The sequence below is a fragment of the Embiotoca jacksoni genome, unplaced genomic scaffold, assembly GCF_022577435.1.
Source record: "Embiotoca jacksoni isolate LCO1_2020_lvr unplaced genomic scaffold, fEmbJac1.0.p SCAF_22, whole genome shotgun sequence".
Taxonomy (NCBI): Eukaryota; Metazoa; Chordata; class Actinopteri; family Embiotocidae; genus Embiotoca; species Embiotoca jacksoni.
In genome coordinates, this window is record NW_027185363.1 from 4,661,385 (window position 1) to 4,679,251 (window position 17,867).

The 17,867-nt window shown below is 39.9% G+C and overlaps 1 protein-coding gene across 3 annotated transcripts in view; it reads left to right on the top strand.

Moving 5' to 3' along the window:
- The first annotated feature begins 3,590 nt into the window (after nucleotides 1-3,590).
- The window catches only part of LOC138202977 (laminin subunit alpha-3-like), a 53,329-nt gene continuing 39,052 nt past the window's right edge, over nucleotides 3,591-17,867 (top strand). For all 3 annotated transcript variants that reach the window (XM_069157411.1, XM_069157412.1, XM_069157413.1), the window contains exons 1-7: nucleotides 3,591-4,087; nucleotides 4,657-4,809; nucleotides 14,206-14,323; nucleotides 15,736-15,854; nucleotides 15,935-16,105; nucleotides 16,799-16,899; nucleotides 17,603-17,718. In XM_069157411.1, the coding sequence (XP_069013512.1) occupies nucleotides 3,764-4,087; nucleotides 4,657-4,809; nucleotides 14,206-14,323; nucleotides 15,736-15,854; nucleotides 15,935-16,105; nucleotides 16,799-16,899; nucleotides 17,603-17,718 (1,102 nt within the window). In that variant the 5' untranslated portion in view covers nucleotides 3,591-3,763. The remainder of the gene's footprint in view (nucleotides 4,088-4,656; nucleotides 4,810-14,205; nucleotides 14,324-15,735; nucleotides 15,855-15,934; nucleotides 16,106-16,798; nucleotides 16,900-17,602; nucleotides 17,719-17,867) is intronic.

Genomic DNA, 17,867 nt, shown 5'->3' on the forward strand with positions numbered 1-17,867 from the left:
TCCGCGTGCACGGAATGTGGTGACGTCAAGACGTCGCCTCGACGCAGTCCAGAGTGACTGGCAACACTACGTTTATCACAATTTAATACAAAACAATAATATAAAACGTATCTTATGACAGTAAAGATGAAGATTGGGGCTAAAATCGTTATGTTAAGTTATGTTAGATTTATCTTATGATCCTTTTTTTATTCGCATTTTATATGGCTTACTTTTGGTGTCTGTGGTTATGTTATAATTTATTATATATTTTAACATTAATTATCTATCATTTATTGTCCACCTCATTGTACACCCATCCTACTGTCACACTATTCTGCTTTTATCATCATGTAGACAATGATGTCCACATTTGTAAAGCAAATATTATGTATGTAATTTCTGTGACGACCTCTTTATTCACAAGGTACTCCTGTAGTTCTTCCACTCTGTCCAGGTACTGTTTACATGTATCTCTAATCTTCTGGTTGCCATCTTTACCCTGGGGCTCACCTGATGGAAGAAACAACAATGGTTTAATATCATAGGCAACACCACCATTTGTCATCATGGCATATCATGTCACTTGTCATTGTAAGACATGCACGTGTAAAGAAATAATAATGAAAACAGACTAAATTCCCTTTATATGCTTCTGTTTCAGGGTCCTGCGGTTGTGCACCCTGGCTCACTCTCATATTGTCATGGCTTAAAGAGACACAGGTGACTAGTAACATCTTCAATTTCCCTGATGTCTGCTATAAAAAAAAAAAGGCCCTATTCTGTAATGTTATTGCCTCTTAAATGAAATATTTTACAAATATGGCAAGTTAGGGGAGTGACACAGCTTCAAATCGCCACACACACACACACACACACACACACACACACACACACACACACACACACACACACACACACAAATCCATGAATAGTTTTGCATTTTAAATTTTACTAATCTGCCCATCAGTCAGTGATAGTCACAGGAAACCATGTAACGATGACGAATACTTTAACGGTTAATGTTATGACAATAGCTGCTTTATGTTTCCACCACGGTGACGCACGTTTCAAAATGTGTAGAAAGTACTTGACAGCATGTTGGTAGGAGCGGATGGCTTCCTCGTAGTTGCCAGCCTGGTCCTCCTGTGAGGCCTTCTGAGCTACAGCAATAGCTTTCTGAAAGGGAAGGAAATTAATTAATAGTTCAGATACTATCAAACCATTAAAATCACATAGACAGTTTGCAGTATTTATGAACTTCAAACTCAGTTCATAACATCTACAGTAAGTGACTCATGAAGGGCAAGCTTCTTCAGCCAAAACAAATGCATTACAAAGTTGTTGTTTAATAATCTGAAGTCTGAATCATAGATTACTATTAGCTTAGTGCTAAAATGATAAATTGATCAGTTGAATTTGATCCACAAAAAAGGAAATAGTTTAACAAATTAAATGCAGTTATTATGCTTTTAAATGTCAAAAATATCAGCTGTGAAAAGCTTCACAAATATTACAAAATGACTTGTTTATTCATTAATTCATTATAATAAATTTAGATTTGTGGCTTTTCTTCTGGCTAATTAAAACAGTCATTAAAAGTTAAGTTCTGGTAACCTACTGACTGGGCAACATACTGCAGATAGATAAAGTTACTTAGTGATGGAAATTATAGCTAAAATAAAAGCTTCTTACCGAAACGCAACTATTCGTAACTTCATAAAGCTGTGTCTGACTTTTCTGCCAAAACTGAGCTATTCAGCAACACTTTTTTTTTTTTTAATGTGACTGACCTTTTGCATCGAGAAAATTATCTCAAATTTGTTGCATTATTAAGCAACTTCATATCTGCCTGAGCAGGCTTGAACCCTATAACTGGGTGGAACTATATGGAAAATGAGTTATTAATATTAGAAGAGGCTCTATGTGCAGTCCTCTTGAACTAGGACCCCCACATTCTCCAACTACCCAACCATCTATTAGAACAAGAGAGATAACTTGTATTTATTGTATCAAAACAACTCATAACACTGATATAATATTATGATGGTTATATTGCCGGCTTAAAACATTTGATTTCCTGTGAATGAATCATCTCACAGACTGTCATTGAATCCGTGGACTACATGTGAGTGACTATTTTGGATTATTGATGGAGTTCAGACAGCTGTTGTAGTGCAGACATATTGGTTTATAAATGGTCCTGCATTCAAGATCATAACTGTTTATTCTCTTACAGATTACAAAAACACGGGAAGCCTTTTTAATTAGGGGCTCGAGTTACACTGAATCCACTGACCAACAAGTGTATAACGAAAGCTGTCAGACTGGAAACATGGAATGCACTCGGTGGGTTTGTTCCTGTCTGAGTAAATATATATATATATATATATATATATATATATATATATATATATATATATATATATATAGCATACGGAGAACTTCACTCTTAAAGAAAGTTTTCCATCCTACCTGTAGATTTGTTGGCTCCATGCGGAGTCCTGCGAGAATTAAAAACACAATAGATTCAGACCCGGGTCCCTGCCAGTCTAGTTTCGTTGACCCAGCAGTGAAGTCACTGTGCAACAAGTTCCTGTTTTGTTATCACGCCCTCAGCACTGATGTTACGCCCCTGGAAAAAGGGGGGACTTGTCACACTGACAAGATGCGTTCAAGAAAGCAGCCTGTCCAGTCTGAGGAATGGCAACGATGCTGTGACGCGGAAATAGCCTCCTGCCAATGAGTCACTGTGCTTAATTGTTGTTGTGGGAGTTATTAAGACAACACAAGTTGTAGAGTCGTTGTTTTAAAGTTTCAAACAGAAACAGCTGAATTGAGACAGTAGACTGAACAAAGACATTACATTTACACCAAAATAGCTTAAGTTGTAACTTAATATGGAAGCTCTTGTGACACATGAACAGGATACTTGCAGTGCGTAGTGTGCGACGTATCCAATGACTTCCATGTGATGACTGCGTTCTCCACCAGAGGTCGCACTAAGATCACTGTAAAAGGATCGAGATGTTTGAAGCCACTGGTGGGGTGCTTCACAGGTTTGGAGTGACTCATCTGATTCTGCAGAGATTTCAACTTTTATGTAAAGATATACGAATATGAAACAAAATCTTGGGTACAGACTTAAATATAAAAAAGTTGCAAATGTTCATATTTGTTATGCAGGTTCGATTTTTAAAGTTAATTTAAATAGTCAATTTGCTTATTTTATTAGTTTATTTAACTATTTATTCTTTTAGTTTATGCTTAAGATAAACACTTCTGACAGTGTCTATATTACTCTATTAGTAAATGACTAATCATCTAAGCAGTTCTTCATATGATGATTGTAAAATTATAAGGATTGAAATACAACAACAAAAGCTGCACTTGATAAGTTGGTGTATATAACATCTTTTATACATATTTGACGCTCGAAGATGAGAATTGTATTATTAGCAGTAAAAGAGACGAGAAAACAAGAGACGAGCTTCTGTGAAAACTGTGAGGGCAGACCTTCGGCACCACTCAGTGGATTGGCGTCGAATTCAGACCATCGACACTCTGACACCTGATAGCTCCAGTGTGGCACAGAGCTTGATCCAGAACACGGAAAGCCGGTCTTGTTAGTTTGGGGACATGCTGCGGACAGAGAGCAGACCATCATCAGTGGAAGATCAACCTGAATCTTTGTTTGACTTTTGTTTTGTTTGACGTGTAGTCCTACGGGAAATGCCTCGCGCGTAACTCGCAGCCCATTAGCGCATTTCATGGACATCTATAGATGACAAGACCTGCACGGTGCGGGTCCTCTCAGCATCTACAAGGATCTCTCATGTGGAAGATGGCGAGACGGATGACAGGAGCTCACCTCCTCGCTATATTTTTCACTTTGTGGATTACACTGTTCAGGGACGCAGACGGACAAGAAAGTTTTAATGACTTAACTGGTTTTAGTTTGAGTCCACCGTACTTCAACCTCGCTGAGGGCTCAAGGATCTCTGCAACAGCAACCTGCGGACAGGATGAGGCTGGCACACCGAAATATGATTTATTCTGTAAGCTTGTCGGAGGACCGACTGCAGGCCTTCCTACTCAAAATATACAAGTAAGAAAATAAAGCAGGGGCTTGATGTGTCCTCATAACTTTTAAGTGATAGCAGCACTATAAACAAGCCCTGTAGTGTGTATTTAAATTGTAATGGGGTACAAACAGTGACTAGGATATTATATCTAGCGTGTACCTATTGAAAGAAAGTTGACTGAATTGTTATTTTATTAGGAAGATAGCTTTGTCCTATGCTCTAATATGTAAATGCAACTACGAGAGCGTTTATAGCCCCCTCGGGGATCCCTGACAATTCTGCCAGCTCTGTCCAACTTGTGCAACTGCCAGGAATAGTTTTACACTATTGTAGTTTGAGTCCCACGTTTTCTAAAGTAAATTCTCTTTCAACAGTGCTCCTTTCCCATCAGGATCTCTCCTGAAGTTCCCCATTTGTATAAAAAAAACAAAAACAAAACAGTTTGACAAGTATGCCAATGTTTTGCCCACTGTTTTTTTTTTAAATTTATTTTGTTACAGATTATTTGTCATCGTTTGAAACATGCTTTTTGTTTTTTGCTATCATGTGTATGTGTGTATGTTTCTGATACCAGCAATTTGACACCATTTAGGGTCAGTTTTGTGACTACTGCAACTCCATTGACCCAAACAAAGCCCACCCGGTGACCAATGCCATCGATGGGACAGAGCGGTGGTGGCAGAGCCCCCCTCTCTCCACGGGAATGGTTTATAACGAGGTGAATGTTACCCTGGACCTCGGACAGGTGAGATCATCATACCTTCCTTTCTGCATGAACAGATGTTTACCAGCTGTTACCTACTGTGTGAATAATGATAGCTCTGTGGTGACAGTAAAACATAGCACCTGAATGTTACAGGGGAAAGAGAGGGAAAGTTTGTTTCTCCCTTTGCCATTGCTCTGCTGCTGTGAAATGAGTTATGTCATTTGTTACTGGGTATCACTGGTATGATATTACAAATTTGCAGTATTTTTGCACCTCCTTTGTCACTGCTGTGTTTTTCTGCTGATGATTTGTTTTAAACATGCTATGGAGGAAGTTGTTTGACTTATGGTGTTTCCTTCATACTACAAGTAGTGCTATTCCAAAGGTGTTAAATGATTATGTTTTAGTTTGAGCTTCATCACATCAGCTAACAGTAATCATGTGAATAATGTGCAGTGGTTGGATTCTTGCCAGGAATCAGATTCACATCCCTTTGACTGGAGAATATGCTTCCATCATGACCCGTGCCTGCGGCAGGAGTTTGGCCAACAGCCCATAAAACTGCACCTCACGCTCAATTGTTCACTGTGAGGAAAGAGAGGAATGCTGTCTCTGGATTAGGGATCAGAAGGATGTAAAATCTGTTTCTAGAAGTGCAGGTGGAAGCCCGGACCTTTTGTTTGAGGAGGGCTTTGACTAGTTTTGGAGAAGATTTCAAAAAGAGAGTTTTCATACGTGTTACATGTTTGGCCCCCAGTGGGAACTGTGTCAGACAATGGGTGGGAGCTTTTCCATCTCTGTTTTTAGACAGACTGATCTGAGCAAAGATCCTACACGGCTAAATATAGTCCAGGCGTACTAAAGGATGGGCACATGCAGGGCCTTTAGGGATGTCTGACTTTAATACTAGGTGATGCTCAGTTTATTTGGGAGCTGGGAAAGAAGCATTATTGCATTATAGTGTGCTAAAAAGAGTGTGGCCGGATTTCGACTGTGACACAACACCCTGACGCCCCTCAATACAACACCCCCTCACCCCGTCCACACACACACACACACACACACACACACACACACACACACACACACACACACACACACACACAGGAAAAATGAGGGTGTGTAGGCATATTTGTAATTTACTAACTAAAACTTATGTTGGCAGTTTCCTAACCTGCGGTATATGAAATTGGTAAGCTCAGCATTCTGGTAAGAGCCAATACATTTATCACTTTCTTCTCGATAAATGGTAGAAATAGAAGTATAAATGGACGGAAAAGACCCACAGAATGTGAATCCACTATGATAAAGGCTATTTCTGTCCATATTTGTTATAACTGGGGTTTGAAAGGCTGAGTTTTCTTTAGGCATGTTTCTGAGTTGAAATACGTGTTTTATTTACCTACCAAGGGGTTTTATTGCTGTCCCCACCATACACATACAAGGTCATGCATTGTCAAAGATGATGCTATAGCTGTCGTGTTGTTTGACCATTCCATGTGAAACTTTGATAGCTTTGTAGATTTTTTAGAAATCCACTGGATAAATTGTGTGTTCAGTGAAATATGAGGGCTAGCCAGAGCTGAATGGGTGCTGTGGTTTCTTTCAAGACCAACGCAGGTGGCTGTTCAGCTGTTGTCTGTATAGCTCTAAGTAGATAGATTAGATAATGGCACGGTTGATGTTTATGTTAAAATGATGAGGTTCAAAGAGAGTTTTTCTTTTTTTGACAGAGCTGTTTCCGGTGGTTCTGTTTGAAAGAAGATTGTTTGAAGTCCGCCAAGTTTAAAGGCTGGGCTAATCTGATGAAAAGTCAACTTATGTTTTTCAAAAACTGAAATATCTAAATGATTGCAGTGAAATCAGGTGTCACATGTTCCCCTGTGGATAAATTGTAATGACTTTGATAATCCCTTGATTTTTTTTATCTAGTGCCATCGTCAGGTTAAACATGCAATTCCTCCAATGCTTTGGTTCACAACTAATGACGTTCCCATCAGCCTCAGGGTTTAACATGCTTAAACGTGTTTCACACACTGAAACAGTATACATGCTAAACATCCTGCTAAACATGATCCCACTCTAGACATGCCTTGTTTTCATTCAGGTAAAATACCTTCAAAGCTAATGGCTTTCATTAAACAGCATTGTGTTCTTATGACATGATCACTTTCCAAATGGCCTCCAGCTCAGAAATGTCCTGTAAATAAGCTTATATTGGCCTGTTTCAGACAGGCCAATACAACCATGCAAGCTGCTCCCTGTTTTTGTGACTTCTTGGCTTTTGACCTGTGACCCATGACAAATCCTATACCTTCAATCAGGAAATGACCTCAGTGATCTTCAGTTGGCTACTGTATGACAGTTAAAGATGTTTTTTTGGCATAAATAGTTTGCTTATTTCTGGAGTTTTTTGACCTGGAATGAATGAATTTAGCTGTAAGTAGATATTTATGTGAGCCCATCATGGCTCATTGTCATCATGTCTTCACTGATTTTCACTAATACAGCTTTGTCTTGTGTATGTTTGTCTTTTGGACATTTTATTTAACCAAATGCATTAGTATGTCAAGAAGCAGTCAACCATTACTTGGATCTCTTTATAAATTTGTGTTACATCTATCCCTTCTAAAATATTGGCTTCTTTTCCTGGAACTTTTGCCCACAGTAGGTAAGCCATTGTTCTGTTAAACATTTATACCATGTGTCAGGCTGCCAGTCACTCCTTTTTTCTGGGGAATGTATTTTAGGAGCCCTGACCACATGTGCTTATCTGCCTGAGTGAGCCCAGAGTAGACCATGTGAGGCAAACATGCCAGGGCTTACTACTGTCTGTCTCCTATTTGATGAGACATAATTACCTCTGATTGGTAGGAGTCAGGCACTGAATGAATATCGGACACTATTGGTTTGAATGAGGTTCTGATTAGCTGCTGATTGATGTTCAAGGGACTTTACTGGTGTTTGCGGGTGAAGGTTAAGGCTGTGGATCATTTCTGTGGGTATCAATTTATTGTGTTGAGGATGGAGCTTTTGTGTGGCAGTTTTGTGGCTTTAAATAGTCTCTGATTACAAAACATCTTGTTGTCCATCTGTGATTTATTGGTTATTTACTGAGCAGGCTGCTATACATACATTTCTCTTTGTAGGATATGTGAATAAGTGCAAAATCCATGACTTGCCTTTGTAATGAAGTGGGACGAGAGAGAACTGGTTGAGGTTAATGCAATAGCTTTGGCTATGCTCACAATTCTGCAATCGTCAAGAGACAAAGCTTCCAAGAACTAAATTTTAGAGACATTCCCCTGGAACCTAATCCTCTCTCTCAGGGGTCCAACTCCCACCAAATTTGGTTTGAATGTTTTATTTGCAGCCGTCGCCCCCTTTTGTGTTTGAATCCTTCTAGGCGGTATTGTGTGACATCCATTCTGTGCTCTCAGACTCTCACAAAGGTTTGGTTCTTTTTAAGCCTCGTTGAAAGTGACCTGGCCTTCTCTTTTCACTGGATTAATGGGTAGAAAAAGAGAGGTGGTGTAATTTAGTGGTGAGAAAGTACTTAAACAGAAAACACACACAAACAACATCTTGACTGAAAACATTTCATTTTTGCCTCTCGGTGAGCCCCCTCACAGCCCTCTTACTGAACAGACATTAAGACACAACCATGCATAATGCTTGCTTGCATGCATGGATGATCTTGTGGGTCCACATTCGATGTGCATGGCTGCACTGTGCCCTTCTAAATCATGCAGCAAGTGTTTTTTTTTTGTTTTTTTTTAAGATAATGCTGTCATTTTGGGGTCATGTGATTTTAATGTAATTCCAAAAAGACAAAGAATGCAGTATTTTCTGTTGAAGAGCTCGTCTATCCAGCTTTGTATTAAAGATTTGTTCATAAAGTGTAGTTGACTCAGTCCGACCCCAGAGACAAATTTGGCTGTTGGACATGTCCCTATTGCTGTGGTGGCGATGGAGGTGATGTAAGTGCCTGTCTTTAGCCGGGTGGCCTGAGGTGCCAGGCCAACCCAGCAGATATTTACTACTCCACTAACAGCCACCTTGTGCTAGTTAGCAGCAGCTTTGAGAGTGTATCACGCGTGACTGTTGGACTGCAGCACCTCCTAAATCTGGTGCTCCGATGTGGAAAAGCTTGTGCGAGTTAATGTGGGTTCTTTTCACCTTTTCAAGGCCTTTGTCATCAATTCACACATGGTCATGCTAATCAGTGGTCACAGGTTTACTGACGCAGGCATTGATGCAATGGGATATGTTAAGAGAGCAGTAGTTTTCCTAGACCCATTTGACAGGGCTGTCATGAATAGTACACCCATATGCTTTCAATTGAGGTCATTCATAGAGGTGGAAGGAAATACTGCATCAGGATAATATTGCAGCAATATTGCAGCATTTTACTCACATTGAAACATTTCAGACTAGAATCAGTGTTGTCGTCATTCAATTTTAAGAGTTGTTTTGATTTTGAGCCAATTGTAACAAAGATTCTGTAGTGGCGATTAGTCCTCAGATGTAACAACAACAAAAAACACATTGAACCTTAGATTTTAACGGCCACTGAGTCACCGGGGAACATGGTGCTGGGTCCATTGTCCAGGCAAGCATAATGTTTCATGAGGTTTAATTTACCATTTCTGCAAGCAAGCAAACAAAACAATAGCATCCACTGCCTCTCTTGCCCTGGTAAAAAAACTATAAACCCTTCCCAGTGCCTGCCCATGCTATACCTGCAAACTCATATGTAAATTCTCTTGATGTGTCCGAGCTGCCCAGTGCCTTCAAAATAAAAGCACATCAGTTACTCAAATTAAAGTCATGGCATTAATAATGTAGTCAACAAATTCATGTTTATTTCTCAAACAAAACAGCAACAAAATAAACAGATAATGGTCTAATAGCTAAACACAACAAATAGCTCCAATACAATAAAGAACAGCTCCAACAATTCATATTTCATTTTATTCCTGCTCGCATAGGAATTGGAAAATACAACATCTAGCAATATCAAATACTTTATGTTGTAGCCCCCTTTGAATTCTGCATGTCTTTTTCACATACTGTATAATGTACAATGCAGAAAAGCAAACATACGTGCAAATTATTGAGCAGCTGCAACTCAGGCTTTTACAGTGTGAAGACTGCAAACAAGTAGAAACAGCATGTGCTTTATGTTGTGTGTTACACCTACAGTTCTATGGTAACTTTTAGCCAACTGTTCTTTGTTACCATATAACTAATTCTGTCATGGAGACAGAGAAAAATATACCAGACCTCCCCCTTCCCCTTCCCCTTCCAGCGCCCACCTGTTGCACACAGACAAACATTTGTACATTGCATTGTTACAAAGTGGAGGGCAACTGCTCCACCCCAGCGGGCTGCAGTGTGTTCTGTCTGGCACAGCTGATCCACTCCAACAGAAGGTGATGCCTCCTCTCCTTTGAATTGCATTCTTCTGATATCACATCAGACCCTCAGGAGCTCACTCAGATGGCTTCTAGCTGTCAGGACCATGATCTCACTAGATTTAGTCCTCGTGGCTCTGCAGTGCCCTTTGGTTGGAATTTGGGATTAGGGTATTCAATATCTGCTACTTCATTGCACTTGCTGAAAATGATCAGTGTTGAATTGTAAGCGTATATCGCATGCCTTTTTTAACAGTGGATACGATTACATATTTGTGCCTACATATCTCATCCTCACTTGGCAACACACAGAAGTTATTGTAGCAGCACAATAAAATTTGGATATTACATTTGTGGATAATGAAATAAGATACAGTAATTGTTGCACAGTTTAATGATTGAGAAGGCTATGAGAAATTCCTAACCAGTTCATTTTACAGCACACTTCATTTCATCAACACAAAGAGATTATAAATGAAGAGATCCACATGGCAGGCACGGCAAGAAGGGAAACTGGCAAAGGGTCACGCAATCAGGTCTTTTGTTTCAGACCTTTCTGTGAGTACGAAACGCTGATCTACAGCTCTATTACTTGAAGGGTGAGCATGTGTGAAGTTAAAGGGTAAGACTTCTGTGTAGAGGCACCCGTTGTGCTGCAGTTCACACTTAAGGGTGCACATTTATTACATTTGACATGTCACACACACAAACAGGGTATTTAACCGTCGGGGGGTCAGTATTCTAGACTTGATAATTAACACACAACACACACAAAGCTTGAGCTGTTCAGGGTGGAAAGATTTAGGAATGATGTGAGTATGTGCATTTTTCAAAAGTTATTTACACATTGCGACAAGTGTGTTGAGAGAGGGAAAACATGTTGATTTGCTGTTGTTAAAATGGTGTTTGGTCATGAGGGACGTGGTTGGCTCAGCTGCCCTGTTGTTAATAAGAAGGTTAGAGGAGATCTGGAAACTTCATACCTTGTATATATCACATAGGGGGTCAAGGTCAGGAATTTAAGAAGGGTGATAAAAGGCAAAGATGGTAGTTGTCAAACAGTCCATACCTGTCACAGCACAACCCCTGACCTTTCGCCACCCACCCACAACCTCCTACGCTAAACCTCCTGGTATGACACGTTGGGATGCTGGGAGGAACCAAGGATTGCTCTGCTCAAGTGTTATTCCCAAGTGTTTTGTAGCCACAAGCTTGTCAATCTGTTGCATGTCTTTTATGCCGCTGGAATCCTCTTCTGATGTGAATAGCATGTCACCAAAGTATTTCATGCTCCGTCCAAACAATATGTAGGTGCTTGACATATTTCAAGTGTGTGTGTTTGGACTGGCAGGGATACAGTTGGACAGACAGGCCTGAAATTAAGCAAAGCTGTGCCATGACAGGCCTCCTTCTTCCAAGATCACACTGTTTTTTTGACTGGGTTTGTTTCCGCAAGGTTCTTGCCAACACTCAGTTAATGGCACTGTGTCAATATTAGATACTATAGTGTTTGTCATTTTATAAAGTTAGATGCATCAATTTTGATTTCCATCTAAATTACAGATTTCACACAATTTCAACTGTTGTATGAGTAAAAAGGAGTAACTGGTTGGATTATCTATCTATTATTATCTTCTCGCTTTATGACTAAGATTTTATAATGTAAGATAATACTTTTCAAATCATTAAAAACAGAAGTAGCAATGTAACAACTGACTGAATTTTGTAGGAAATGCACTGAACAACATACTAGTTCTTCACTGGCTGGCCCTCACTTAGGTTCATGATTTTGAATACTGGTCCATATCAACATTAAGGTTGATATCAAAAGCTTTTGTCACGTGACTCTTAGTTATTGTATTGACACCAGTTTAAGGATACTCAGCTATATTTACCAATTCACTACTGCACAGTTACTCATTTTGAAACAACTGGTTGAATGACATCCAGTCTCCACATTTAGTGTAGCAGAAATATCCTACATGTGTGAGAACATGCTGAACAACAGGTAAACTGATGCAAATGTGACACTACCCGACCCCAAAAATCCCTAGACAAACACAGCTGGTGTTGTACTGTACCAACACCGGGTCAGAATTTTTTTCATGTGTGGTAAATATTATTTTTGTGACACTTGTGGATCTTTTTTGGCTGCCATCTTCATCATGACAATTGGTGGAGAAGATTTTCACTGGTGTCAGTGACAGGTTCCTGAAAGCCGTGGTATGCTCTGCTTTGGGTGCATTAGGAGGGAAGGGGAATGTGGCGCTATGTTTGGAATTTGAGATGGGTCTGCATGCCAGCCAGCACGTCTCTAGCCACCCCTACCGCTTTTACCCTCCACCCATCTCACCCTCCTACCCCCCTTAACCAAGCCCTCCCTTAATGTCATCACTGCCTGTGTGAACTAAACTTCCTCCCGGTCCTCAGCAGAAGGACAGTTCCTTTGCAAAAGCCTCGCCTCTATTTTTAGATCACAGCCCACATCTTGTGTGTGCCATTCATCTATTTTTTTTGTTTTTTTGTGCATCCTGTTACATGTGGGTGGAAGTGTTCTCTGATTAATTTCCAGACACACCCCATTTAAAATTGAGATTTTGTTTTAGTTTTTTTACCCTGACTGTTTTCCTAAGTGGCAACACTGATTACAGGACAGTCAAGTCAAAAAATATTCCTGATTCTCAAACTAATGATTTTGTTGTTAGTTATTACAGATTGTTGACAGTCTTCAGAGAACGAGATCAGAAAGTTCCCCCAGCTGACCTCTTAACTCTCTCTCAGTATCCATAAACCCAAGAGCTACTTGAACTTCAGGCTTTTACTTCTCAGGGTTGGGGGAGGAATCCATCAAGATAATTGTGAATCCTCTTTGACATAGTCAATAACTCCACAGCAGAGGCTTTGCCATGCTTTTCTTTTCTTTTATATGTTAGCGTAGCTCCTCACTTCATGCAAGGAGAGACACAAACTTAAATATTTTAAATGCTCGCTGGGGTTTTCATCAAGGCGCTGAGGGATGTTAGACGAGTGTGGGCCTGCCTTCATCCTTCTCAAAGAGACACAGCCTGGAGAACTGTCTTTTATTTAAATAGCACACAATATTTTAGGTACAGTTTGCATTCATCACTTCAATCCTAAGGGCATGCACTGTATGCTTACAGTACTCCTGAAGCATGTTGAATGTTTCTTTTGGGCCTTTGCCAGCATTTAGATGAGCTGTTTTTTTTTATCCTTACAAAACAAGACAGGGGTGTGGTGGTCAGGTGTAGGTGAGGCATTTTTGGTAGGACAGGTGTCACGTGCAGACTTGTGTCCCAGGGTTTGAATTGCAAGCCAAGTCCAGTACGTGCCAGATCACACAAAGGGAGTGACTATCACAGATTACCTTTGGATTGAACAACATTCAATCAAGATGAAGTCACTGAGTTTTAGAGCTTGATAATGATGTTGACAAACTGCAAAAGAAATGCACTGCTATGAGCATCCTGAGCCCGACAGAAAGCTCAGTGTTGGCTGACACAATCATTGGCATCATTTTCTTCCCTTGTATGGACTTTATATTCTGATGGAAAGTGGAGATAGAGAGTTCAGAGAAGAGAAAGGGATCATGTGGGTTTAGCTGATGTCTTTTCACTAACCTGGCTGCACCTGCACAAGTTTCATCGACTCCATGTTAACAAATGTTGGTGGATTGTTTGTACTTTGCTGTATGGCCACACAAATACTGCTGAAGTCAAACTGCAAGAAAAAAAGGGCTCAAAACAGGAAGTTAATCCAGGGCAAAGGCTGAGTCCTCACTAAAGTTGTTATTGTGAGGTGATCATTTATAGAGCTACAACAACCAAACTGATGTTTTGACCCAACTTTTGTGAGAAAGGATATAGTTAGAGCTCCAGGCCAAGCCTGTGACCTTACTTGATAGAAAAAAATTGAGTACAGGAAACTACAACATTTTGCCAAAATCCGTTTTGAGCAGCGGCTGCCTTTTGTTTAGCCGATTTCTTTGTGTTCTTTTTAGCTCTTCCATGTAGCCTATGTCCTCATCAAGTTTGCTAATTCACCTCGTCCTGACCTGTGGGTGCTGGAGCACTCTGTGGACAATGGGAGAACCTTCACACCCTGGCAGTATTTCGCACGTAAGTTCACATGTTATTGTATTTTCAAACAATTTACTTTTCAATGTGTTCCAAACAATTTTTTATTAAAAGAAATAACTCCTCCTGCACGTGCCTCAATTATTGCGCTATAAATCAAATGTTGAAACATAATGACTAAATCACCCATTTTAGCTGTTGGTTAGATTATGAGGTCGAACATTAACTAAAGTTGTGTACGCATGTAACGTAACTAACCAATCCCCACCAGGGGCTGGTTTGTAAGAAAATCAAGTAAACTGGAAAGCACAGGTTTTAACAAGTAATGTTAACAGTTTACCAAAATCCATGCATATGCAGTACATTACGGGATTCTCTTTACTGGCACAGATGAAAGGAATGCAGTCATTATTAACATTATTAAATACACCCATTCCTTTCCTGCCATGACAAGTAAAAATGTCTGCTGTGGAAAAAAGTTCTATTGTAAAGATGGATTTGAATTTATCTACTGGTTTATGTTTAATCCTGGCACACTGATTAGTCTGCTTTAGACAGTTCGGACACTGTAACTTTGAATGAAATATTAAAAGAAATGTTTGGATTGAAGTTTAATTTTGAGGTAGATATTGTGTTCAAAGTGTAAAGAGGTGGCATGCAGTAAATCCGAAACTTAGGCCAGTAATGTCATACCTTTTCCCAATGAACTGAACAACACACCTGAACACATATTTCGTATTTGCTGAGTTGACATATATATGAGTCATGATGTTTAATATCTGGGAGGCCTTGTTCACAGAGATTAATGGTATGCCACTAGTGGTGCAGTGGCATGGGCCAATCCCTTCAGTATCACTTTTATTTGTTTATGTCTCACTTCTCACTGTTCAGCGCAACATGCATCACTTTTAACTTGACGCTCAAAATTTCATATAACTTGCAAAGTGAAAACAACTGTATTAAATGAAATAAGGATGATAATAACAATAAATTGTATTTTGTTTACCACATGAAAGGTGTACATTTATTACAATAACTTTGAATATTTATCATCAATCAGGGTTTATTCACAAATGTCTAATTGTGTGTTGTGACTCAGAAAGTGCATCTCAGATTTGTATTTCATAGAATTACAATACAGTAGAAGTAGAGGTCCGCATGTAGCTAATTTCTGAGGTTGCGTAACCATTTTTCCTATGGCGGCAAGTTTACTTAGTCTACAATAGTCAGTAATGAATATTTCTATCACTTTAATTCAATAAAATCAACTATATAATCGTGATATTTTCAACAGTCCTTCTGGATTACTCATTGAAAGGTTAAATGTTGTATTAATTGTTAGTACAGAGAAAATTATGAAAGGCATCCGTGTGAAAATGTTACATTCATTTCAAAGGAAACTAGTATGCAATATGGGGAAAATAAAGGGAGAATCAGTTTTTTTTTTTTTTCAGATTCAAAGCGTGAGTGTCTTGAAAGGTTCAGAAAGCAGCCCGACGCTCGTGTATTAAATGATGATGACCAGCTCTGCACCACAGAATACTCACGGATCGTCCCTTTGGAGAACGGAGAGGTAAAATATCAACTAGTTAGAAAACCAAATCAAAATAGTTACACCGAATGAGGTGTCAAAAACAATCTTGTATTGCACAGATTGTGGTGTCTCTGGTTAATGGCCGGCCAGGGTCCAAAAACTTTACCTACTCACCGGTGCTGCGAGACTTTACAAAGGCCACCAACATCCGTCTGCGCTTCCTCCGCACCAGCACCCTGCTTGGCCACCTTATTTCCAAGGCCCAGAGAGACCCCACCGTCACACGCAGGGTGAGTCACTGACTGTACAACCTCACACTAAGGTGTCAAACTGGCAGACTCTTGTTTCCCATTTGGGCAAGCCACATTTGCTGATTTGCACCACCTACATTCCAGCCTTACGTTTTGCTGACACAAACACACCAACCTGCTGCTCACACGTTCATCTATGTCAAGACATTCTGCCAGATTTATCTGTCTAGGCATCATGGTGATTTATTTGATGCAGACTGGTCTGGACAGCTCCTACAGGCTGCAGCTGTGAGATATGTCATATTTCCTTAAAGCAGAAGAAAATGTTTATAAAAACAGCAGCGTTAGACTGATGATATTTTCGGTTTCATAGCTTCAGTAAAATTGTCAAAATTGTGTTTTAAAGTAAATCTCTTGAAGCCATAATTCCAGAAATGTATCCTCGGAATTCAAGTCTGAAGCACCACCTCAATTATTCTTTATTTAAAACACTGAGAATAAATCAGCGATGTCAGCTGTTTCTGTGATTTTTGTACACTGCACTGATTCACACCATAAAACGAGCCTTAGCTCATGGTTTGAGTTTGTACTTGTCAACATGTCTAACTCACATCTCCTGCCAAGCAGAGCCAAACATTTGGTCTGCTGTGGGTGATGTCACTGAGTTGCTAATAACACCGCTGTTACTTTGAAACTGTGCTGGTCATGATATTTTCTTTCACTTGTCTCCAGTATTACTACAGTATCAAAGACATCAGCATCGGTGGACGCTGTGTTTGTCATGGACACGCACAGGTGTGTGGTGGGGGACGTAACCAGGACAACCCAAACAGGTTGGTAATGCTCCTCATCTTCAGCAGGTCTAACAAATATGTGACGCAAAACATTTCTTCACTGAACTTTACACACCCTATTGATAACAGGCTGAAGTATTCCCTTGTTTATTCATTAATCGAGGTAAATAGTCTTTTACAGTGTGCACAGACTGCAGAAATGCTGCCATATCTAACTTGTCTATGATGGTATTGATACAATCAAGAACATTGAAGTGTTTCTGAGAACATTTGAGTTCCTCTGATTACTGGGTGTGACATTGTAAATGGTTGGTGAAAAGGAAAGAGATGTGATGACGTCCTGCTTTGAGCCACTGTAGCCCCCTGTGTTCTGAACAATAGAACAACATAGGATTCATGCTTATTTTCTGCTCCTTGTCCATCATCAAATGGCAGTAAAACAAAGTTAGCATTAGCTATCAGCTAAAAAGCCAGATATCTCCTTCAGGATGTTTGGAGACCAAAACAGGGCGTAAAACAGACCAAATTTGGATTTACATGATGATCATCTGATTTCAAATGAATTCTGCTCCATTGGTAAATAGGCAACTGTTTGCTAAAGTGTTCTTATAGCAACACGATGATGTGTCAATGATGTGCATATTGTACTGTTGCCTCAAAGCTGTCAAAAAAATGTCTGGGGTTTTGTGTCAATACGGATATTGGAATTACTAAATCCAGGTTCCTCATTTCCTTTCTTTAGACTCCAGTGTGAGTGCCAACACAACACCTGTGGTGAGTCATGTGACCGCTGCTGCCCAGGCTTTAACCAAAAGCCATGGCGTACTGCAACTGTTGACAGCCCGAACGAGTGTCAGCGTAAGTGTCCATGTACAGTGCTTCATTTGGTGTGTAAACAAAACCACACTCTGCTACTCCACATGTTGCTGGCTCCTTGAATTACGATCCCCATAGAGGACTGAACTGTCCTCTTGCCTCTGATATTTAAGCTCTGTTGTGGATGCCCC